This window comes from Strix uralensis, chromosome 3 (genome assembly GCF_047716275.1).
Source record: "Strix uralensis isolate ZFMK-TIS-50842 chromosome 3, bStrUra1, whole genome shotgun sequence".
Classification (NCBI taxonomy): domain Eukaryota; kingdom Metazoa; phylum Chordata; class Aves; order Strigiformes; family Strigidae; genus Strix; species Strix uralensis.
This window is the reverse complement of record NC_133974.1, coordinates 24952781-24978703: the sequence shown is the minus strand read 5'-3', so window position 1 is coordinate 24978703 and position 25923 is coordinate 24952781. Positions and strand designations below refer to the sequence as shown.

The window sequence follows — 25923 nt, the reverse complement described above, 5'->3', positions numbered from 1 at the left end:
ATTTAACAAACAGATAATCCTGAAGTCAAACAATGAGTATAATAGAGGCTGCTGAAATAAATGTGTACTAATGGAAAACTGTGAGTGCAATAATGTAAAATCAACTGTTAGGTAAAGTAGTTCTTTCAGTGAATTTTTGTAATTCAGTGACTCTGCATATAAGTGCAGTTTGTCCTTCCTATGCATTCTTTAAAACCTTAAAAATGGTGTTTGAAATAAGTGAAAAGGATTTGTGATACTTCCTTGATGCATGGTACTTTTAGTCAGTGGTTTCAATTATAATTGTCACTTAGAGTAAGTTTAGAAAAAAAAATAATAAAAGCAATTGATAAAATCAAAAAGCTAGAAGAAACTCTTATATTCTAACTCTTAAGTGATGCCGAATATAATTTCCCGTTGAACAGTACTGAGACAATAATTTGTGTTTTGTTAAATTTTATTATCAAGGAAGTAATCCAGTCTTGATATGAAAACATCAACAAACAGATAATCCTTCATCTCCCTTGACCGTTCTTTTGTGTGGTTAACAAGACCACTGTTAAATATGCAGTCCTATCTTCTCAATTGTATTAGTCTGGTTTGATGATTCTGTGTCCAGTAGTGGTGTGTTGTTTTCCCTCAAAAGAGTAAAAAGTCTTCTGTTAACCTTATAATTCCCCTTTTAGAAGCACCAAGTCATGTCTCAGTCTCCTAGATAAACTAAGGAGCTTGGGCTCTTTAAATCTCTCATTGTATGTAATTTTCACCAGTTACTGAATTTTTATTGTGAGTTGGTGCTATTTGAAAATTCCAGTGACCACTTATGTGATTTTAGCTATCTTAAAATATTGACCAACTAGTACTGGTCTACAGCTAAAACTAAATATAACTTTTTTTCCCATGTGTTTATTTTTTTCCTACTGCTATTTTTTCTAAACCAAAAAAATCATGAACACTTAGGAAATTAATTAGCTAAGTCATGTTAAACAATATGACGTACCTTAGGGACATAAAGAATTTTCTTAACTGTATTAGTGAGCCTGTCATGGTTGCTGTAGGTAGGCTATGCTTGTTCATTTGTCTTTTCTCTTGTTTTTTGTTCTTTCACATTGTGTGTTTCTTCCTCGCTTTCATACCGTAATTACAGATTTCCCAAAATCCTATCAGTACAGTCATTGTACTATCGGAAGGTCATTTGAGTCTTTTATTTTGACTTTTTTAGATTTGATTAAGAGTGTATTAAACTTTTTTTTCCCCAGAACTTTTGTTTAGTATAATTGATTTACATTTCAAGGACACTTAGTCAGCTATGTGGTAAAATCTGTTCAAGTCTACAATGAGATAAGTTCTCAGAGAATGTTTGTTTGTGAAGTAGGAAGGACTAAATCTTTCTTCTATTAGAAGTAAGATTCTTTTGGACTAAGTTTCATATGTGACTGTTGACTGTGAATAGCTCCCTTTCTGGGAATTCACTTAAACGATCCTTTTCCAGTCTGATTTTTCAGACTGTCTCAAAACTTCAGTTCGCTAATGTATCTTACATTGGCACCTGAGAAAAAAAACCTACCCAACACCATTAATCACTGGTCTGTATTTTCTCTTTTCTAAATGTAGGTTGTTTGATCAAAAAGGAGAATTTTAATCCAATGAAAACCGTAATAATGAAATCAATATTTGATGTCTTCCCATGCATTGAATTTATATTTAGCCTCTCTGGAAAAAAGCTTTAATTTTTTTGAATAGATACTTTTTTCTCTGTACTAAAATTATTATATCGTTTATTAGCTTAATATTAGTCTATATCATGTGATAAGGAAAGAGCAGGAGAAAACATTCAGACTGTTTCCTTGTGAATGTGCCATGTATATCCTCTAAGAGCTAGCTGCTTAAAATAGCTGCTCCTGTAATATCTCTAAAATTAATAATCAAAGTAATTTGGTTTATGTATTGAGTTCAGCATATCCTTAAGATAAAACTGTCTCTGTTTCTCTCAGTTTTAGACCCTTCAAGCTTTTTTTTTTTTTTTTTACAGTGTTTGACATCATTAGAAATAATCTTTGAATTTGTTGTTAAAAATGCCATCTCATAAAGGCAACATGCATTCCTAAGAGAGATGGAATATCTTGTCTGTTTTGGTGTAACAAAATACTTATTTTTCTCAAAAATTAAAGCAAATCCCAAAAGTTGATTTAGAGTGACAAAAAGAAAATATATGTATCTAAAAAAGCTACACTTACCAAGAGTACAGAAGAATTGGACCCTAGGATATAGCTCTGTCTTCAAGACTCCCAGTCCAAAGTTTAGGTACAATTTGTCAGTGCCAGCAGAGTGAGATGTTTGACAAAGACTCAGATTACATACAGATTTTTCTTAACACAAGGGCATTTTATTAAAAAGTCTTGCTACTAAGTCACCATATAGGAACATATTATTATGAACCCTTGATTCCTGAGCATTTTCAGAAGAAACAAGAAAAAGCTCATTAAGGCTGGTAGCTTTTACTTAGTTCTAATCACGTTGCTACAGGTAATACTTCTTTCTTGAGTGTCTGGTAAAGTTTCCATGTTGCTAAGAAGGCTCAGGCATACCTGCTTCATGTCAGCACTAAGCAGATGCTGATCTAGTAACAGCCATTCATTCTTCAGCTCTTGTTTGGCATGGTTTTATCCTCCCTAGAACTATTCAAAATACTGTATTTGTGGTTGAAAAGAAGTGTATCATCTTGGTACACATTTTTATACATGTCACTGTTTTCCCCCAAACTACCTGCAAAATGAAAGATTAAATTTAAATTACATGTTGAAATACCTCCAAAGCAAGGAACATTCCCCCAAAGGAACATTCCCCCAGAGTTAGTAGCTACTCTTTGTCAAGAATCGCGTTACACCCACTCAATGCCAGGTCTTCCACAGTCCTTGTTCGAAGGGATTACTGTCCCAAGGCTACCCAGGGCTAACTTCTAAGACAGTTGTTTTCCATGCTGTTCTGATGTAATGAAACTGATGCATCTTCAGTGCACTTCATATTTTCCAATGCAAAAATATGGATTTGGAAAATGTTGAAGAAACTGTAGGTTTCACTAATCTCTAAACCAGCTAGTACTAATATAGAGGGAACAGCAGAATGCAGACCTAAGAATTTAAAATAACAGTATATGCATGACTGATTGAGATACACAAATTATATGGAGTGATGGAGATATGCCAGTTTCAGGGAAACATGCACATCATCAAGGAAACTATGTGCAATCACAAAATCACTTGAAACTATTATTTTATATTTGGCACAGAGTGAAATCATTTGCATAGTCAGTTTTTGCATGGGAAGAAATCAGAGACATCAAATACTGGGCTGTCAGTATTACCACACTTGCAGTTTCTCCATTATCTACCATGCAAGGGAAGAGTCCATTCAAGTTCAGCTGTGTGATGGATAACAGTCAAATGATCAGTGTAGGAAAGAGCTGTGTTTTAGAGATGTTTTCAGTCCAAACTACACATTTAATTTCTCTACAAAACATGAAAAGACAGTCAAATACTGACTTCAGAATAGGGTTTTCTGATGAGTATTTTGATCATCCCACTGAGAGGCACTATGGATATGTTAATGGAGAAGAACCATATATCAGCTTTTGACGCTATATTAGAAAGACTATAGTTGGAGTGGCATTCAAACAAAGAACTGAGTGGATCTCATGATTTTTTAGAGACAATCCCTACATACTGCTACTCCTCAGTGTGTTCTGTGATAGTGTATATTCATAGTGCAAACTGTGTTGATACTGTTTTCCAGAACTATGGAGGACATTCGCAGGCATTGAAGACTTGATGCCTGCTGAACTTGTTTTATTATGATATATCATATATTGATAGCACAAAGGAGCTAAGGCAAGGGGCCAGCTAAGAGACATGCAGAAGGTTAATGGAAAACAAATGGTTGTGCTTCTTTTTAAACTTGCAGATTCTCTGTCAGCTTATACACATAGAATGAGAAAGATCTGTTTAAAAATCTATTGTGACACCAATTTATCTTGGGGCTGTGCCATTTTTTCACTAGTACTGCATGCAGAGATCTCCAGCACAGGGAGCAGGTGGAAGGTCTGATAATGACAGGCAGTACTTTGCTGGATTGATGGAACAAGGAAGCCAAGTGATCATGAACCTACAGCTTTTACAGATAGCCATATAGTAGAAACATCTATGCCTGCTGTGAAGCTCTCTGGAGTTATAATACTGATTAGTTGGGAAGATTTTGAAAGCTGTTAGTGAGAGAAACACTGGGATAGTGTATTAGACAGAATGCTTTTCAGGCAGTGAATACAGAAACAGCAGAGGGTTGGATTATTCCAGTGAGTTGGTTTAAAATAGAGATCCTATGTAAAATTGCGATGCTTCTGTAAAAGTTAAGAAGTAGGTTGCTAAGAAGCAAAGCTTGCAAGGATCCTCCTAGGTTATTTGGCCTGGGGCCTTGTTTTATCAAAGAATGTTATAGAATTCCCTTCATAAACTAAAGTGAATGGTAAGGTTGAGAATGTTTTTTCTTTTTCTCATAAATACTAAACTTTTAGAAAGAATTCATGGTGTGATAGGCCATAGTGAAGCAGAAGAAAACCTAGAGATAGCTAACGATCTATTTACTTCTCCCACATGACTTATAGTGATAAGAAAGAAATGTTTTATCTATAAGCAGAATCCAGAGAGAATACTGACTGATGCTGCCAAATGTGAAATTGTAGATCATTTCTTCCTGAGCCAAAAAATGGTAGTACTTCCATAATTGTGTCATGGAGGAGAACCCAGAAAGACTGAGGCACTAGGGCAAAACAAACAGGGCACTCGATTGGAGTCTGTAATCTGATTTAAAAAAAATACTTTGCTTCAGAACAGGAGTACTCAACTGAAACAAATCAGAGCAATGAAACTAAAGCAAAAGAAAATGGGTGAATTCTGCACTGTACTGAGATAAATTTGCTAATTCCCTTCAAGAATTATCCTGTGAATGTTATTGCAAATATATCACTTTCTTACTGAACTCTGCAAAATATGTAAATCTAAGTGTCAGTCTTTGTAATAGATATTTCTGTTCCACTCTTTCTGAACATACAGAAAATATTAATTTTTTTCCTGTACTGTAGCAAAACTAGATAACTGTTCAAATACATTCCTTATAGTGACACTGGGTTTAAGACTAGACAGGAGAGGCCCTGCTTGTGATCACCAGGTACTGGACAATATGCTGTTCCTCTTCACCTTCAAATATCTGTTCTTGGGAAAAATCTGCAGTGAAAGGCAGCCAAGAGCTGAACTCAGCAGAGTAGCAACAGAAGCAGCTTGAGGAAGTACCAGCAGATGATGTCAGAATATTTTATCTTTGAGTGTTAGCCAGTATTTAAGACCTTGCAGGTTATTTCATGTAGGAAGACAAACTGGCAGGATACTTATGTATCTGGGTAATGCGGGAAAAAAATGTTATGTCATCCAAGATGTACATGAGGACTGTTACAAAGAATGTGCTAAGTACAAAACAACAAGTATTAGCTTTCTTGTTATGGAATCACATATGAGTATTCTCAGGGTATAACTATTTTAGATCTAAAGAGGGTAAATTAGATCAAGCATAATACTATGTTAACTGAGCTGTGCTTCTAGCATCTTACCTGGCTTTGATATGACTTGTGTATTGCACACCATTTACCTTTTTGCACACATTCAGTTAAATATAAGTGTAATCAATTGATTTCATATGCTAGAAATCCTAGAAAACTCAGAAAGTTCTTAGCCACTTACTGTTTCTCAGCCAAAGAACTTCTGGTTATTGGTTACTATTATGAAATAATAGAAAATATGTTTAAAAAGGATCTTGATAAGTTAACCCTATATCAAAGAGGAGGCAAGTATATTTGACTGTTGTTTTCAGACCTTAACTTAACATGTTCTTTAAAACTTTTAATGGCTAAGATTCCACAGCTTCTCTGGGTAATTTCTTCCAGGGCTTCATCACTCTTACTGTTAAAAAGCTTTTTTTTTGTGTAACCAAAGTTTCCCTTGCTACAGATAAAGACTGTAAGTTCTTGTTCTAACCCTAGTGGAACTGCAGAAGTTATCTTTCCTCTTTGCAGTTCCCTTTTTATGTTTAAACTGTATAATAACTCCTCAAATTATTTCTCAGTTATGCGCTACAAATGGACAATTAGTTGTGCCTCATACCATCTTCACTTTCAGTTCACTTTTCCATGTTTTTCTTCTTACTAATTTCTATCCTGTTTCCCCTAAGGAAAAGTACACAACCGGGGAATAAAACTTCAAATTCTTGGTGCCAAAGACTACCTGCTACCTTGCATTTGTACACCTTTTGGCTAATTCATGATTAGTCAAGCAATACTAAAAAAACCCCACCTTTCACTTGAAATTCATAGCCACCCTGAAAATATATGACAAATAGATATAGACTTTTAATATTGTAATACAGCTAATTTGAAATTAATCTTCAGCCACAAATTACAAGTTCTCTACAAAACCTTGCATATCAGATAGGAGGAACCCAATTTAAGCCAAATCAAACCAAAAACTATTTAAAAAAAAAAAAAGCTTCACTGTGGGAGAAGCTGGGTCTGAAAGGTGACTACCTTCATATTGTCTGTGTAATTATTAGTTAATTACTATTTAAATACTAGCAGGGAAGGAAAAGAAGGTCTTCATGGAAGTTGACAATCTAAGTGTCTTTTACCTTTTTTAGATAAATTTCTTTGGATAATTTGAGTTCTTTTTTTTTTTTTTTTTTTTTTTTCCAGTTAGTTTTACATTTGAGTGGTAATGTATGGATGTGTAGGCAGTACATGTAACAGTTTATAATAATTGTCTTTAAACCATTTTTTAATTTTTTTAGCTTTAGGTGGTTTTTAAATCTTTATTTAGTATTTTCTTTGAGTTAGTATGTACGATGATGGAAGGAAAGACAAACGTATTAGAAAATTTTCCCTTGTAGTCCCAGCAGGCAACATTCTCTGAGAAAAACTCTCTCCTACATCTTAGAGGACACAGAGCTGCCAGCACTCTCTAGGGCCTCTCTGAGTGTATTTTCAAATATCATTTCAAATATGAATTATTTGCTCCATAGAATACAAGAATCTAATAACTCACAGTAAGAAGTATTTCATATTATATTAATAGAATTCACAGAAAAATGGATTTCTTCGCTTGAAATTATACTTGAAGAACTTGTATATGTTAAAAAATTTTTGTTAAACTGTAAGTTACTCTTGTTTATTATCAGTGGTTCATTCAAGTGCACCTTACAGTGTCAGGGAAAAATTGCAAATACCTTGAATTTTCTTGAGAATTCTGACAATGCTTTGTATAGATTTCAGATAGACTGTCACTGTTTCCAGGGTTTTTCAAGGTGCATGTAGAGTTTGTTTTTTTTTTTAAAAAAATGGTCTGTCTTGTCTTATCTTCTTAAAATCAAACAAAAAACCCAGATGAACCATCTTTGCTCCAAAATGTTGTATAATGCTAATGCTTAAACCATGTAATTAAATGGACTCATGAAAAATTAAAATGAAAGAGTCATCAGAGATCAAGATTTTAAATTACTGAGTTTACTTTTGGAAAGACATTCGTTCTGCCAGGGTTAAAAAATTGTATATAGCTGTTTTGGTTAATAGTCATAAATTGTTTGGGTACTGCTTCCAGAACTGCTTATATACACAAAGCTTGATTTGCTATTACTCTGTGCTTTGCACAGTTATTTGCACCTGTGAAACATATATATTTAAAGAATATACATGTGCAGAGAATATCTCAAAGACTATCTGTTTTGTGCTTTTATTTAGTCATGTGTAATTGTTAAAAACAATGTTAAAAACTATCATGAAAAAGCAAACCTTCAGATTTCATTTTCTTGAGCAATTTGGAGTATACCTGGGGTTGGAAGGGCAGTTTTCAAAGAACCATTCTGAGAAACAAAACTGTGGAAAATAAAAATAATTTAAAAACATTTATTGTTGTATGAATTGTAGGAAACTGTCTGTCCTGTAATGAGCTGCTGTGCATAATATGCTCTTACAATAGTAACAGCAGTAAAGCAATTCTTTTGTGAGTCAGTCTCTCTTAGAAATGAACATACGCAAAATAAAATTGAGAAAATTTTCCTTTTCAATTAAAGAGGTAGGAATGTAGAGAAGGTATAGTAGACTGAAGTGCTTCATGGCTCCAGAAAATGAAGCTGATATTACCAATGACTGTTTTCACTTTCAAAAACAACAAATTCAAGAGTCTTAACATTTTTAAGGTGCACCTAAGGTGCATTTCTAAACATTCACACTGGAAATGTATGACTTTTACAAACATTTTTATTTCCATTTCTCTGAGATGAAGAAGAAAAAGATGACTATGCATATTTGGGTATGATTTAACCTTAGTGAAAATACGCTGATTAATAGACTTAAAGTCATAAGACATCACAGTTCATTTTGAACATGAGCAAGGCTCCTCTAAATCTTCTCCCTAATGATAAAAGTTCATCGAGTTCTATAAATCCCATTGTAGTAAAGGACTCTCTGAAACTGTATATAGAAAAAAAATGTAAATTTCTCCTCTTTTTGCGGTACTTCTGATCTACCATTATATAGCTGATTAAAAAAGGAAAAAATGAAATGTCATTAAGTCAACTCCTTGCAATATATTAATTTTAAAAGACCAAATATTCAATGAGTATTCTTTGAACTAAGATAACATTAGAGAGCTTACAATATGCTATATAGTAAATTCTTTAAAAAAAACTCAAACCATTAAATTATAGGTGATTTTAGATAACAATAAGTTTTCATAATAAATTTGGACCAGGCATATAAACACTGTGTGGAAAAGATCTATCCCACCAGATATATACAGGTATAACTGAAATCAGAATCTGACAACCATAACCAAATAATTTCAGTGAGGCTCAAATAACTCAAAATGTGCTAGAAATGTTAGAACAAAACTATAAACTTACTGAATGATAAACAAAATCTTAACACTACTTCTGTTCTAATTAAATAATCTAAAAAAGCTAATATGAAATCTAATATTTATGTGAATTTTATTTGAATACATAACAAGTGTCATATAACTCTGATGTTTCAAGCAAGACATAAAAATTGGAACAGAAACACCAAGTCTACATGAGATTGTCTGACTATCCAGGCCGATAGCTTGCAGAAGTGCGAAGCTGTGCTGAGAGGTTAGCACTACCATGGTGAGCACATGGTGTACTGAAGTGTCTTGCATCATGAAAGTTCAGCCCCAAGAATTCTCCAGCTGAGACAGTTTCAAACTGTAAGCAATAGTCGTGTTCTGTAGGAAGTCCTGAAGCTTCTGCCCAGAAATATAGTACTCCTCAAGACCACAAACAGCTGTCTTGTCTACCAGAACAGGAAAAAAACTTCCAAAAGGTCATCTTCCATGTACAATAGAGGCATATTTACTGTGATTATAACAATGTCTAAAGGTATCATAGTACAGATCATAGTCTGCTAAAGTAGTGTGAAGAGGAAGAAGATTCAGTCCTTTGTACCAAAGAGATAAGATTTACCTTCTGAATGAACTTCGGCCTCTTTCTTCTACTCACAAAGATAGACTTAGAGAAGTCATGAGCATTCATAAAGGGATCTGTCTAACCCCATGCCTGCTTCCATTCATGGTCTGAAGCATATTTGAAGACTTCTTGGATCCACACTTGCCTGTGCCTTTTGGCAAAAAATTTCACATCTACTAGTTCCTGTATGAAAAAAACTCTTCTTTTTATTGTTTTGAAGCCTTACTCTTGTTAACTCCACTTGTTCGCCCTTGTCTTTTTGTTACCTAGTCATGAAAGGTCTTTTTGAAGTTCTCCAGACTGCAGTCTGTATACGGAACTTCTTACTGAAATATATCTGAGCTTAGTTATTTGTGAACATTTTGCTTAAACTCATTGATTATCTGAACTTTTTCAACAACATTAGGTCTTTCTTACCCGAAGATATACAAACATTTTAAATATTTAATGTTCTGTTTATTTTCATCTCTTCATTTAACCAACACAGACAATTTACCAGTTATATTTTATACTTCAAATGCCTTAGGCAAGGGAAATGCATAGGAGAATTAGCTTTCTACCTTTTCAATGGCAGAATGACAGCAGGTCTCAAATGTATGAAACCACTTTTATTCAGATAAAGATATTGATTATTAATATTATTTTAAAATAATCTAGTAAGATTTTTAAAATATCGCATACTAATTTTTGGAAGTACTTTTTCATGAACAACAAATCTAAATGCAATATATGTCTATAATATATACATAAAACCACACAGAAATTTATCTGACTGAAGGTAATAGTTGTCTAATATCCTCAAAAGACACAGGGACTATGTTCTAATGTCTCATTGATGCTTTTGTTTTGTTACCCTCCTGATTGTTACCACAGTTGAAATTTTACTCATTGGTTCATCCTGAGCAACCAGCTGTAGGTGGCCCTGCTTGAACAAGGGAGTTGAACGAGAGGTGTCTTTACAACTTTAACCATTCTGTGATTCTGTGATTCCGATCCTTTCTTAAAACTATATTTCTGCTAAATTGTCAAAATCTTTTCTGCAAGGTAATTGTGCTTGGGGTAAAATATATTTTCTTCACACAGGTTCAAATATATTAGAAAGTAAGAGCTTCATAGAAATCAGAATAGGTTTGAATGGACATTTACAACTTGAAAAATTTGCTTTAACTTTCATGATCCATTCAAATAATGCCAGGCATATATTTTTTTCATGGATGATTTTAATTTAGCTATAGCAAGATGTTAAGGAATATTACCAGTGCTTTTCAGAAGGCTGCTAAGATTGTCTTGGACTTCCAGTGCTCAGCTCTGCCCTCCTCCCTGAATGAGTATCTCATCTCCAAAATAGTCTTAAAGTTATGATTAACAGAAAAGATGAAGTGAATTAATTCAGTTACCTTAGCTGAATGTTTTAAGTGAAGACAGCAGAAAGCTATGCAAATTTTTAAAAAGCAATCACTTAAAAGGTGGAAAATGCTGTTCATATCTGACATTATTAACATAAAGCCATTCCGCTTTGTGTGCTATTAAATGGCAAATCATCTTTGAAATCAGGAAAACCTTTTTAATAAAAAAGCAATTAGGAAGTAGAAAAGAAGTATCTCAGAAAAGGTATTCAAATGGGATTTAAATTGTTATAAAAAGTACAATTTAGAGTATTTGTTTTATGTTGCAGAAGGGGTTGAACTGATTCACTCAAACCACAGTGTTCAGTGGTCTCTATTTCTCTTTCAGAGGTTGAACATTTTGTATTTTAAAGACTACACTTGCTTAATTCTTTTTAAAAATGGAAGAAAATACTTTGCAGGCCACATGCAAAAACTTACGCACACAAGTATAATAGAGGCAGAAGTTGTGTATTTATGTCCCAAACTATCCCTTTTAACCTCATGAATCCCTGTGTCTCACAGGTACCCACATTTGGCTGTTAAGCTCTCCAGACATAAAAGCTCATGTCACCTAATGTTACTGTCTAAAATGTGGGGATCTAGCTTGAGCAAGTGGTGTATGTTTCTGCTATATTTTATGGAGAGGAAAAGGCATCTCCAGAGGATGATTCATTGTGCCTGTCTTACAAGGGGATGAATTGCCCTCCTTGAGGTAGCTATTTCTCTTCATAAAGCATACATTTTAGATGACTGATCTTAAGTATTGTGAATCCCCTATCTAATGTTCTTTCAGAGAGATACAGAATGTTTTTTTCTTGACAACTGAAAAAACTCCAAGGATGGAAATTGCAGGACCTTTTCAATGCTTGACTGTCCTAATAATGAAAAAGTTTCTCATATATCAAATCAGAACCTCTCTTTCAATTTATGTCCACTGTATTTCAAATAAAGCTGATGAGTATAATTTTTCCCCATTCCCAAGAAGCATACTTCAAGTATGTCTAACAAATACGTTCAAGAGTGACCTCCCACAAGGAATTTGAGTGATGATTGCCACTTTCACTCTAAAACAGGGTCACAGAACAAAGAGTATAGTTCTTTTCTCTGTCCTCTGTATAACTCCTCAATGGTTTTACCACTCATCTATGAATGTAAGCAGTGTGGGTTTTGAGTTCTCCAAGAACTGCTCGCATGTTTTACATGACAAAGATATTAATAAATTTTGAAATTCATGCTGGCAGAGGGATTGCAACTCCAGACAATATCCCAAATATTCATTAAAAGAGTTGTGCTGTTCATTTCCCATTAAATATGGAATAATTTTAACAGCCTGGTTACGCAGCTTAAAAAAACCATAACATAAGATGGCACTTGTTGGAAAATTTAGTACCAAAGCATAGAAACTAATCCTAAGAAAACCATATCCACGAGGTTTACCCTTCCAGAAGCCCTTGGGGATATTAACCTTATTGTCTGCCTTGATATCTCTGAATAATGTGTTCCTGTCTTAGAAGAAAACACCACACTGGTATCAAATCCATTTCATCCCATGCAGCTACAATTGTGTTTCAATCATCTTTCATCATTTGAACACCTGTTTTCCAGGTCTAGACATAAATGTCTGCACTTGCAACGTACATAGCACAAAAGGTTCTTTCTGCAGTACTTGCCTAATTTCAGCACTTAAGAAAAGGCTGCTTCACTCTGAGGTTGCAAAAGCAGCAAAAGTCCAATATAGAAACAAATACTGTGAAATCACAATTTTTAATGCAATATTTAAAGACTTAAAGGCATGTTAACTTTCTGTTCCTACCACTTTGAAATATGTGCATACAGATCAGTATATAGTGTAGTAATCATAAAATTTATCCCATATATTGACAAAAAGTATAATGGATGATCTCTGTTATTTATTTGTATATTTATGTAGTATGAGTACAAATTACTGCCATTTTAAAAATGTTTGAGTTGATTTTTTGTTTCTGTTTGTATCTAGGATAAATGGCTGCATTTTAAGATTATTAACCACTGCAAACTCTTAGAAAAAAAAAAAAAGAATCAGGAAAGGATTATGGCTTTTTGTATTTTTTTGTTACTGACATGTATCATGATGTTATTAACATTCCGATACACTAGTATCAGTCACTAGCTATTTTGCTATTGATATTGTTTTTTGCACAATAGTTTTGAATTATCAAAGGATGTTTCACAGTTATTTTCTACATCTGATTTTATTTTCAATTGATCAAGTTTTTCCCAAGCCACAGAACTAAATAATTTCCTGTGAATGTGTCCTATATTTTTACCCTTTTCTCCTACCGTTGCAGTTAAATTCTACCCCATGTGTTCCTTAATGTATATTAACTGCACTAGTTTCTTCTCATGTCTCTTCCTACTTTGCTCCTGATCCCTCCTATGGTGCCCTAACTACTTAGTAGGGATAGGCTGGGAGTTTAACAGCCATTCAGCTGGATAAACAGAGAAAACAGATATTAAACCTCTGATACATCTGTTCTCTCTCACAAAACTTTGTCCCTTTGAGAGCTCTTACTCTCTTTCTAATTCAGTTGAAATTGCTCTGTATATTCAAAAGGGGTTAGGTGAGCCAAAGAATGTAACATACTGTGATCCTATAACCTTAATCGTCTTAGGAAACTGAACTGAAAACATGTCTACTACTGAAGAGTGAATCAAATAAAAGCAGATGTGAATATCGCATTTAAAGCTTGTGGTCCTCATATATGTGTAGGTAATGTAGTCTACATTTTATGTAAGAAGTAGTTTAAAAATGTTTAAGATTTTGCCATATGCAGTGTCGAACATAGGAAACTCATACATGTAATTAGGACAAGTTTTTCTTTTCTTTGACCCTAAGGAAACTTGAATTCAAAATACTGCAAATCCTAATAATGCCTGTTTAAAAAGGACATCCTCTAAAACATGATAAATGGTTGTATTTTTGTAAAAATATATTTCAAGTATCTAGAAACTGCAGTTATTTCAATCTGTTTGTAGGATTCCTGTGTAGCTGTGTGTTGTTGTAATGTATGATTTGGCTGCTATATGTCTTTTCTATAAAGTTTAATAATCAGTTATCTTCTGGTTTGCTTGTTTTCTCAGTGAAAAAAGCAATTGAACTGAAATCAAGAGGAGTCAAGATGTTGCCCAGCAAAGACAGTAACCACAAAAATTCTGTCTGTAAGTTGTTTATACCATTATCTTTAGTGACTGCATATATCTTCTGGAGTCCTATTAAATATACAAATAAAAGAGAGAGGTGTTGGGAACCTATGGTCAAAAAATAGTTATTATGCTTTCAATTGTCACTGAATTAGAACTCCACTGGTAATACTGAGGGTATACAAAGCAGAATATGGTGTTGTAATGTCTGAAAAATATGGGTATGTAGAAAAAAATTTATATATCAAGATATTTTTATATATCAGGATATTAAGAATTCAGAGATGCAAGGCGAGTTAGCAAATCCAAGAACAGTGCAATATAGACTTTATCAATGCAGTACTGGGGGCAGTGAAGGTATCTTAGCATTTTCTGGATCCAAGTTTTTGCTTTCTGATCTTTTTTCTTCCCCTCAGTTAATATCACAGCTCTAATTCTTCCCCTTCCTTGCCACATTATGTCCTGGTAACTGCCGCTTTCCAGTCCTGTGATATAGCACAGCAGGGCTTAAGAACTGCTGTAATTCCCAAGTTCCCAGGAAGATGAAGATCTCCATTAGTCAGGCCAGTCTTGAAACAAGAAAAATAAGGTAATTTTATATTTTGGAAAACAGAGAGTCCCTTAGCCCAGAAAAAGCCAGAGAGTAAGCCAGTGTTCACCCATAACTCATTAAAAGTGCTTGTATAATGACCAAGATGTATTTGAATAAATTAATTCTTCATGTAATAACACTGAACTCAACCAAGTGAAACCCAGGTATGTTTGCCTTATTGTATGCTATTCTGCAAGTACAGAGAGAATGAGTGTCTTGAAGGCTAATATCTAGAGGATATGATCTGATCTCTGTGTTTCTGCAGTGCATTGTTGAAGGCAAAGTGAGTGTTTCAGTGTGCTCATGGGAACAAAAGAGGCATGACAATTTTTTGCTTTAAATGTTGCACATTGATGGTGTGGCACCCATAAGGAACTTTTTATGCAAGGTGTAGCAGAAAAAGTTGATCCGTCTCTTTGGAGTTTGTATCTGATTGGGTGATTATTTCATTATTTATAAGGTACTTCTGGGATCTGTGCGATCTCTACTTACACTCTCAGAGCACATGCTGTCAGACACCACATTTAATTGCAGAAAATGGAAGTAAGGCTATGGAAGAAATTATTATAAGCAGTCTGCTGTTTACTTCAAATGTAATTTTTTCTGTTTTTTTTTCTTTGTGTTTTGACTTGTGAAGCTTTATTATCACATCTGACTTTTCAACATAACTCTAAGAACCAATTTTTATAATTATTACTTTCACATATATGAAGCTTATAAAAATGGTAAGATTAAAATACAAACAGTTGGATTCAAATGTATTTTGCTGTTCTTTCTGATGTAAGCCTTTAGTATTTAACCATTGTTCTTGCTAGTAATTATGCAGATGGAAAAAGTAAATGGGAATTCAACTTCAGAGAACTGATAAGAATGGATATTGACATTTGATGCCAATTAGCAAATCTCTAAAAAAGTAAATTAAAGACTAATACGTTTCCTCATTTTTGTGTGTTAGATCTTTTTAATATTCTCTCTATATAAAGCAAAAATCTTACTTTTGCATTTTGGTTTATGGACAGTGGATAGAATGCTAATACCAGCACGGCAAATGCTGTGAGAGCATGCCGTGCAAACCCCAAGATCTGCAGATTTCTCACAGCTCTTCCTCCCAAGCACAACCTGCGAGCAGCTGCAGAAAGCATTTCACACTGGCACAACTCTGTTAGGATTTAGGCAGAAAACGTTACCAATGTACTGATAATTCCTTGTGGAATGCAGAACAGTATTTCAGCTGTGTACAGTCATATCTCTCTCGTCTCCTCCTGGACCTGCCTGGATTCCTGCATGCTTTCTTTCAACTGCTCTGCCATCCTTTATAAAGAGTCAGGTAGCAAAGCATGGCTTTGGGATACAGATGCCTTGGTAGATTTACTATGGGAAAAAAATCATTATATATTGTGTCACTCCTGAGGGAAAGAACAGGTTTTGCCTTTTTTTTTTTTTCTTCTTCTTCTTCAGTACACCTGAAGGAAACATATCAAGTTAGTTGGTTGCCAGAGTACTCCTGCCAGCTAGTACCCTTTAGCAGTGGGCCAGATGCAGTTGAATCATGATTAATTTATGCAAGGAAATGGGAAAATAATGGGAAACTAATTGAACTAAAATATTGTCCTGGTTCATCAAAACTTTGCATTTGGCAAAGTTTTGGAACAGTAAACTGGGAGAAAGTAAATGGACAGGCAGTTGTGAATGGTTACTTTTTCACTGTTGGTCATTAGTGCTTGAGCTGCCACAAACGCTGGCCAAATCCAATGCTAAGCATATTTCCCCTTGGGTCATCTGAAGCTGATCTCTCAGAGGAGCAAGGAGAGAGTTTTAGTTTATGAATCTGTGTAGGGGAAGCAAATCCAATTACATCTGGTTTGGTGTCCATCTGTTTAGTTGCAGGCTCTGCCTACTCACTTTTGTTCCTTTTCTTAGTCATTCCGATACATATGGTATATTCCCAAAGGAAGTTGCTTGATCCATATTGGTATTGTCGCTCACTCTCATTTGAACATAGAATAAGCCTTTAGGCTCTGTGTCCCTAATGGTTGTTACCTTTTTCTAAAACTACTATGGATATAGTTTGCACTGTAACTGATTAGATAAAAATATAGTTTTGATTGCTGGCTTTTGTATGAATATGTTTTCATGGCAGCATTCCTGCCCAGAAATTCTGTCAGAGGGTGATTATTACTTCTAAACATCTGCGCATTACCTCCATAGTAGAGAGATGGTACAGGGAGCATCTTGTACATCCAGGAGAAGGAGAGCCCTAATAAAGTGAGCCATGATGACAGATCATCATTAGGCAGCCACAGTCCTTATAAAAGGCTCATTTTCTAGGCAAGTAGGAGGCCCTTGTAGTTCATCTTTTCAAGTCTAGCCTCTGATATATACCAAGCAGTTACTGCTGGTCATTCAACGTGCAAGGGGTAATGAGTGAGTACAGCTCTTGAACTCTTCAGGACACCAGTTTACATAATATTGTGAAGGCAGGGCCATAATTGCAGACTTGCTACTTGTCACCTCTGTGAATCTTTGGCCCCTGTGCGGCCCACAGCAGCCCCTTTGGGCAGAGCAGATTTAGAAGAGCAGACAGCCCTAGCAGACCCTAATGCCCCTAATGTCCCCAGCCCTAGTGCCTGCGGTTGCAGGGCAGCCTCCCACTTCCAGGCCTTCCAACCAGCAGCAGGACAGAGCACAGCAATGCAGCAAGCTCACAGTAAATGCCAAGGAAGTTCAGTGAGGCGAGAGCCATCATATAAGGTGAAAAATGGAAATGCTTATAAGGTTTATGTGTTGCATGCAAATCTGCCAGTGCAATATACTAGGAGGGGAAGGCAGCAGCAAGAATGGAGTGTCTGGGAGAGCTGATTTCCTGAGCTTGCTCTTGTCAAAATGCAGTGTGGATAATGGCTCGAGCCACATGACACAGAAAACTGCAGGGAACATCTACATTCTGGAATAGCAACAAGGACGAACAGACGAGGTCTGAGTGATTCTTTAAAAAATATGACATTCATACTGCACCATGTTAACAGTTCATAGCAATCACTGAATATTGAGTGACTTAACCTTACTTTGCAAAGTGTTTAGTGTGTGAACAAGAATGCTTTACAAAGTGAGAGATCTGTAGGTATTCACTGAGTAAAAAATTCTTAAACTTCACTACAGCAATTTCAGGCTTCTGTAGTATTATGTGAAAATTTATTTCAGAATACTAGAAAAACACATGTTAAATAGTTTGAAGAGCATGATTTTATCATGAGTAAGATTAATACTTCATCTGAAAGCTTTGCTAGAGTTTATCTAAACAGTTCTTCTCCCTGAAGGTGATAAAAAGAACTATTTTAAGACAATTATTTTGCCATGTAGAGCCAAAGAACAAATGAGTTTACTAAGTATTGATTGGTTGCAGCACATTAGGGCGAATTAATGGCACATGCTGTTGAAACTAAAGTGATTAATACCAAAACAAGATTACATTGCCAATTCTGTGTAAGAAAGAAAGAATGTTAGCAGTCATTATTTATTCTGTTATTGGATAACTGACAAAAATGGCTTAGTACGTTAGAGTGTAAAGTTAAAAATATATTCATGGCAAAATTTTAAGATAGAATTTTGTTGCTTACCAATATATTCCTCATGTTTTAAATAAATTGGCAATTTCATCTTCTTCACATATGGCTACTGGTAAATTTATTTTCACAGAAACATGATGACTAGTAAAAGTTTTGCTCTTCAGTTAATGAAAGAGTATTTCCCTACGAAGAACAATATTGGACTATATCGTTACACTTAATAGCCCAATATTCTGACTGGTTTGTTCTTATTCCTTAATAAAGAACAATTTATTTAAGAGCTTTTATATTTTCAAAAGAGCAATTATTAAAAATCAATTGCAAACCAATGTGCAATCAACAAACTGATATGACAACCACCAAAGGTCATCTCAAGTTACAGTTATAAAACTATTGCTGATTGCTACCTTTTTGTAATGAAACTTAATAGCTTGTCATGATATAAAAATAAATTTCTTATTATTATGTTTAATACTTATGTTCTTCATTGTTTCCCCAAAATTTAATTTAATTTAATTAATTTTAATTAAATAAATTAATTATTTTTCATATTATTTTGCAAATTATTTTAGGAAGGATGAAAAACTGTGTAATAATTCCATATTATTATTTTTTAAATGCACGTATAACGGAAAAATTTCCACTAAAATTTCTAAACTTTTTTTTGGTGCTTGTATTGTATTGAATCGTCACAGGTAGAAACTAATTTCTTACTGAATTTGAATTTTCACAGGCTATCACGTGCTGTGTTGGGGTCAAATCAATCAAGAAATACTGTTAAATATTGATTGTTCTGACAGTTTTTAGTCTCAAATTTAAAACAAACAAAAAAAAAGCTATCTCGCTCTTTAAAGTTATAATTTGATCTTAGAGAAGTTTAAACTAATCAAATGTACCATCTAATGCTATATCCTTAATTAATTTAAGAAACTTTGCATTGATGATGGGATTGATCACCAATAAACATGATGTGAAATAAAGTAATTATAGGTGGTTGTGTATCAAAAGGTCCTTTGTGCTTTGGATCTTGTGTGCTTCAGAGCTCTTAATATGCAGTCTGGTTTTCGCTGTAAATATTTTAAATATTACATGAAACTGTATTTTTTTTTTAAATAAATTAACTAAATATGAACACTAAGATAAATATAGACTGAATATAGAAAGTAAAAAAAAATATTATCCTCCTGGAAAGTAGATTTTGTCCTCTGAAATTCCTCAGGTCTGTGCCCCTTCAAGCAAGCACAAATTTAAAAGCACTGAAGAAATAAATGTAACATAAATCTCTCTCCTTGATTGGTATCACTGTTAGCTAAAAAAAGTAAGGCAAATGTAGAAATGTCGGCAGCTTTCAGGCATGCTTTAGTTCAGGGGCACACAGTAGTGTTTGTAAAGTTTTTGAACAAGACTTTGGAGGGTTGTTTGCCCTGTTCTGACACACAGGTGATCAGTTTGCTGTTGCTTCTGAAAAAAAACCCAAAAGAACAAGTAAAGAAGGACAGCATATCAAGAGAAATATTTTACTAATTTTTTGGGAGCGAAACACAACAGCATTGCATTTTATAGTATTATATGTTTTGTGTCCTTTAAAAAGAAAAATTTCTAATTGCGGATTTTAGGATTTCCTTTTACAAATACCAGTGTTTTAAAAACTTCTACTTCCTGGGCTCTTCATAAAGCATTGCAATGCAAGGGTGAAAAGTGACAGGATTCATCTGTAGCTCTGTTCTGACCTTTGTGGAGTATCTATTCAGCATCTTCTGTGTTTAGTGGCAGATATACCCCTTCTCACATAATGAAAACAGAGACCTTTGCCTAAAACTTCACCAAGAAAAGGATTTGAAATACCTACATATAAGATTGAGATTTCTCAGAGGAAGCCAAACCGGAAGACTGTTGTGTGCTAAGATCAGTATGGAGGTGCCTCTTTCCCATTAGTTTCTATAGGAATTCTCTCTGAAGATCTGTGTTCTCAGTGGAAGTTACTCTGTGCTTGTATGTTGTATTGTATTACATTAACATACAGGCACTGAAAGGGTTCTCATTTGTAAGTGCCAATCAGAAACTTCCGAAATGCCTACACAGTATCAAAAACTCTCCAGCCTTTTCAGTCATGAAAGCTGTTTTTCATTCTTTCAAATCCCGCAGCTTGAAAAGGAAAGCATTTTTCAAGTTTGCGTTTATATTATGCATCTTTGCAAATGAAAGGATTGTTTATCTTGCTGATGTATTAATTACAAGGTTAGGAAACACAAGGCTTAAATAACTCAGATTTTGTGGACCTAGCATGTCTGCAAATATCCAATTTTATTTCAGAAAACCTTTTTACAGAAATACTGAACATATGCTAATGTTCAGTTAAAAATAAAGACAAAAGAAGGAAGTAATACTTAAAACACTGACACTTTTATACAATAGGTTAAGGGATGGATCCTGGAGTCTTTAATACCAAAGGTATACATACATATACATACACAATTGTAGATAAATACATAACACATAGTATTCCATTACACCATTTGTAATTGTCTAATTACATTGTCTAATAAGAGATTAATGACTCTATTTCCCCTTTTACTGAGTATTATAGGATCAAACTGGGCACTAGGAAAAAGTAACTGCAGCATTAACCTCTAACAGTTTTATAAAACTTTAATAAAACAGGAGGAATAATTACCCTGATATACTTTGTCCTATCACAGAATGTAATAATATACAGTTGCCCAAGTGTCAAAGAATTAAGAATCTTCAGAGAAGATGAGTATCCCTATGCAATGGAATTCTACTGTGCTATTTTACTAGATTGTATAAATTGCTTCATAAATCAAGTTAGTAAATTATACTTGGTGTTTCTAAATAAGCCTTCATCACGGCAGGAGTTTAAATATCTTTTAAAATAGTATGCAAAAACCTTGCTGTGAAGAGAACTACTGCCTAAATATATTTGTGTAGAAAAGCATCACTTGTAGCTACAAGCAAAACAAGGTGCTTCATCAATTATTTAATACATCATTTGCATATATAATTTGTAAAATAACCAGAAGAAAGCATCTATTAAAATATGTAAAACAAGATGTAATCTGATTGAATTATGGATGGTTAAAATGAATTGTTATCCAGCTAGGAAGCTGAAACTGCCATTAAATAATTTTCATATACAATTATAGAACATTACTGATTGTCCAAAGTGAGTGTTCATACTGTAGGCTAAATTGACATTGAATTCTGTTATTTTCAAAGTCAAAGACTTAAGAATAAGCAACTGGCTTTTAGCAATTACCATTCTGTATAAATTAACTATTCATACAAAATTTAAATATAAACCTTAATACTTTTATATAGCTTCGTTGGCTTAATCCTGTGCACAGCTCTGTTAAAAATATAGATGTGGGCAGTAAATAGGTTGGCAAAATGTCTCTGTAGATTCAAATAATGTATGTAAATTATGAAGGCATTCAGAACTTGTGGGTGGGTGAATTCAGATTTCTGGAATACAAAAAACATTAAACCAATTTTAATTAAAGAAAGAAGTATGACACTGGTCTATGCAGTGAGGGTGTGCTGCAGAATATAGATACCCTCACTGTCAAGTCCTTTGGAAGAGTCAGAGACTTCCCACCTCCTGCAAGGAGATTTCCACTTTCCACAGAGTCTAATATTGCAGTTTTAAAAGTTTAACACTAGCTGTATAGTTCATGCATGTTGAGCATGTATTCAGATCCTGGTTTTCTAAATCCATGTTGTGGGATAATATCTTCAGACTCTGATAGAAGGTCTTGGACTATTTTTCTTCTTCAGAGTTTGTTCTTTACATTGTGAAACACTTTGGAAAATAATTTCAACTGTGTTGGCATAATATCTCACTCTCAGTTGTTACCCTGACACACTGGAACCTATCTGTTCCTGCAGATCTTCTGAGCATTACTGCCAAGTTCCAGTGTCAGATATGTTTGGAACAAAGGAGTTTTGTTAGCTGACAGCTAATTTATCAGCTTCAGACCAGTTTGAGTCGACTATTCCTTCTTCACTTGGAAAAAGTAAAAAAATTACACAATGCTTGAACAATGAATCAATTTCCTCAATAATGTGCATTGAAATTGAAATATCTTTAGGACAGGACCAAAAAACCCAAGAAGGAACTAAAATGGATATAAATACATTGGGTTACATTTGGAAAAAAAAGACTAGTTACTGATTTAAGGGGTGGGGATTATTCAACATGATATGTCCTTCCACTGAAATTCATAGAACAGCTTGTTCTTTAAAAAACAAAAAATGGTTACTCAACTACATCATTTTGAAAACATAAACAGAAAGAATAATCTAGAAAAATCCCAGAATACCTAGCTAAATTTTCTGTTAAATGTCAGCAAAACTTGAAAAAGAAGGGACTGTAAGTGTGATGCTCTGGCTTGTATGTATGCTTCTATCATACAAGGCGTTTCAACTCAGGTAAGAGTGACAAGATCACTTTGTCATATATCAAAGTAATGTAAGTTTTAATACACATGATGGTGATCAAAAATGTTTCTTTCTGAAAAGTTTTAATCTAACAGGAAATAACTATATCTCAAAGTCCATATTGTTCTGCTAATACAACCATTTATTTGATTTCTGTCACCTCACTGTCACAATTTTTTCTGCTTCAGGCTCCTATCATGAAAGAACTTCTTCTGCATAAGCAAAAGATATGTGTGAAAAATGTATGCATATCTTCCCTAGTTTAATGCTTTTGAACTGAACTCTGATGCTCAATGTCTCTGCTAGAGGAGCTATAAAGTCAGTGAATTATCAAATTAACAAGAGCAAAACAGTATGGTTTCTCTAAGCTGATATTTCATGTGGCATATATTGTTTTATTCAGGATGCTACTTTTTATTGCCATATCAGCTTTTCCTTCATGTTTTTGAAGTCACATGGGAAACCTGGTTTGTACTGAGAAGCCATGTTTCTTTCTTAATTCTACCAGGCCTTATTTTCAGAGGTCTGAAAATACATCTGCAGTACAGAATAGCAGAGTCTAAATTAAACTCCTTTGTCATAAATGACAATCACTTATGTTAAGATTAAAAATCTAGCATGAAATAATACCACCTGCTTGGATATTACTCTATTGTATTATGGAATAGATTAAAATTTGAATCCACAGTTTAGTGTATGAAAATTCAAAAGCACTTAAGCACGTAATGTAATTCTTTTATTCATTTCTTTGCTGGTTTTCAGTTAAATTAATCATAGTCATTTCTGATCCAGTACTGAAGCAGAAGTTCTAATGTGTAAGATTCTCATGACAGAGGATAAGACTTTTTGGAGAGGCAGAACTTGTATCCCACATGACTATTATTATAAAAACAGAACATGCCCCGAATTTCAGTCAGGTTTGCTATAAAATAATTTTTCTGGTTTTCAGTGTTTCAGTTCTTATTCTCCCATTGCTCCTTGTCTTATTGTAGTTATTGCATCTTAATGGATTTGTGACCAAAACAATGTCGATAATACACAAGAGTTGTGACTATCGCTGAGCAGTGTTTACACAGTGTCCAGGCTTTTTCTTTTTCACATTCTGCCCCCCAACACCGAGTAGACTAGGGGTGGGCAAGACTTCAGGAGGGGACACAGCTGGGACAGCTGACCCAAATTGACCCAAATGATGTTCCATGCGATATAACGTCAGGTTTGGAAATGAAAACGATGGGTAGTCTTTCCAAGATAGCCATTGCTAGTAGGCTGGCTCGGCAGTGGTTTGCTGGGTGGGAGGTAGCAAGCAGTGGGAGGTACTTTGGAGGTAGCGAGTGATGCCTTTGCATCACTTGCTGTGGTTTTTTTTTTTTCCTCTTTTTTTTTCCCCCTTTCAACTGTTAAACTGTCTTTTTCTCAACCCACAAATTTTTAATTAATTTTTGCTCTTCCAATAGTCTCCCCTATCCCACTGGAAGTGGTGAAGTGAGTGAGGGGCTGGTGGGTGCTTAGTTGCTGGCAGGGGTCAACCCACTACGTTGTAGAAACACTTCACTAACCATAACCTAATTCCTTTACCAAATGAGTCTCTTCTGAATCTCTTTGCTCCTTCCATGATATAGCACCATTATCATTATCATGCCATATTTTCCCCCCTTTATGTCTTTACATAGTCATTTATCAGTTCCAGACTCTGCCTAGAGTCCCTTCATCACCTTTTTCCCTCATTTCTCCCATCTGCTCTTCTCTCTTCTTCCCTCATTTATTTTCTCATTTCTTCTCTCATTCACAATTATTGACCTTTCTACATGCTGTTTGCCATTCTTCTCCTTCACTATCTCAGTGTCTTTCGTGTCATACCAATTTTTTTCTCTCCACTGGTACTTTCAAGTTTTCTGACAGTTGCCTTTAAATCCAGCTCTTGTTCCCTCTGAATGAGATTTGTTCCCTCCATTTGAATGAGGCAACTGGCTTATCCTCTCAGGAAGGCCTGGTGGAAGAACAGTAAGTGGTTGTGAAGGAAAGATCAGTTCTCAGTTCAGTACCCAACATTGGATGTTCATTGGTCTCTGGAATTGGAGAGTTCTACATGGATAGCACACTTCAAAGTCTCTTAGGTATTGTTAAATTTGACATTATTTGGCATGTACTTGCTTAAACCTGTTTCTGTCAGTCCCCTTGAAATACTGTTTCCCAAAGGCCTCCCATTCAGCTATTTTTAGTAGATGTTGAAAGAGCAAAATGTACATCCTTGACACAAAGGTCACAGACAACAAATACAAGTTTCAAAGTATGGCAGTCCTAATATATTCTGTGGAAGAGGTCATCTTCATTTTTTTTAGTGTGGAGAACTGAATTTTTCTCATGACTCTACCAAAAGTGAATGAGAGGTATAAACAATAATAATTTCAATTTAATAACATTTAAACAAGAATAATCCAAGGCAGACACCTGAAAAAGAAAATTTAAGCCCCAACAGCCTTTGTTTGATAAAGGTACACACAGGTGAAAGAAGAATTTAAAAAAAAAAGCTGAGCAACTTTAAAACAGTTGAAAACATTAGCCCTGCCTATAATAATTACCTGTTCTTTGTTCTTTTTTTTGCCATCCATTGAAGTCCCTTCCCTAAAATGTATAATTAGACATTAGTACTTCAGGCTTTAGAGAAGTATTATACAACCTCACTGATGAACTGCTTAAATATTCAGGGTAAGTATCACAGGCTTTTATCAAATAAAGGCATGAGAAGTCAGAATTCACTTTTAGGGGAAACTGATAAAGCATATATATAGAACATAAGGAATAAAGAAAAGACTGCATATTTTCTTGGATGACTTCCATTAGAATATAACAAAAGTAAAGTAAAGAAGTGTGAACTAACAGTGTATTGGCACAAGATAGTTTAATGCAGTCAGAAGTTTGGGAAGTTCCCTGGAGTTCAAGAGAGCAGACTTTGGCCTCTTCAGGATCTGCTTGGAAGTGTAGCATAGCATAGAGCCCTGGAGAGAAGAGGGTCCCAAGAAACCAGGTTAATATTCAAGGATCACCTCCTCCAAGCTCAGGAGCAGTGCATCCCAACAAAGAGGAAGTCAGGTAAGAACGCCTGGAGGCCTGCATGGATGAACAAGGAGCTCCTGGACAAAATGAAGCATAAAAAGGAAGCCTACAGAGGGTGGAAGCAAGGACA

The 25923-nt window shown here is 34.7% G+C and overlaps 1 protein-coding gene across 1 annotated transcript in view; it reads left to right on the top strand.

Moving 5' to 3' along the window:
- The window catches only part of CSMD1 (CUB and Sushi multiple domains 1), a 1283073-nt gene that overhangs the window by 767175 nt on the left and 489975 nt on the right, over positions 1-25923 (top strand). Inside the window, exon 7 of the mRNA XM_074861694.1 lies at positions 14064-14141. Coding sequence (XP_074717795.1) covers positions 14064-14141 — 78 coding nt within the window. The remainder of the gene's footprint in view (positions 1-14063; positions 14142-25923) is intronic.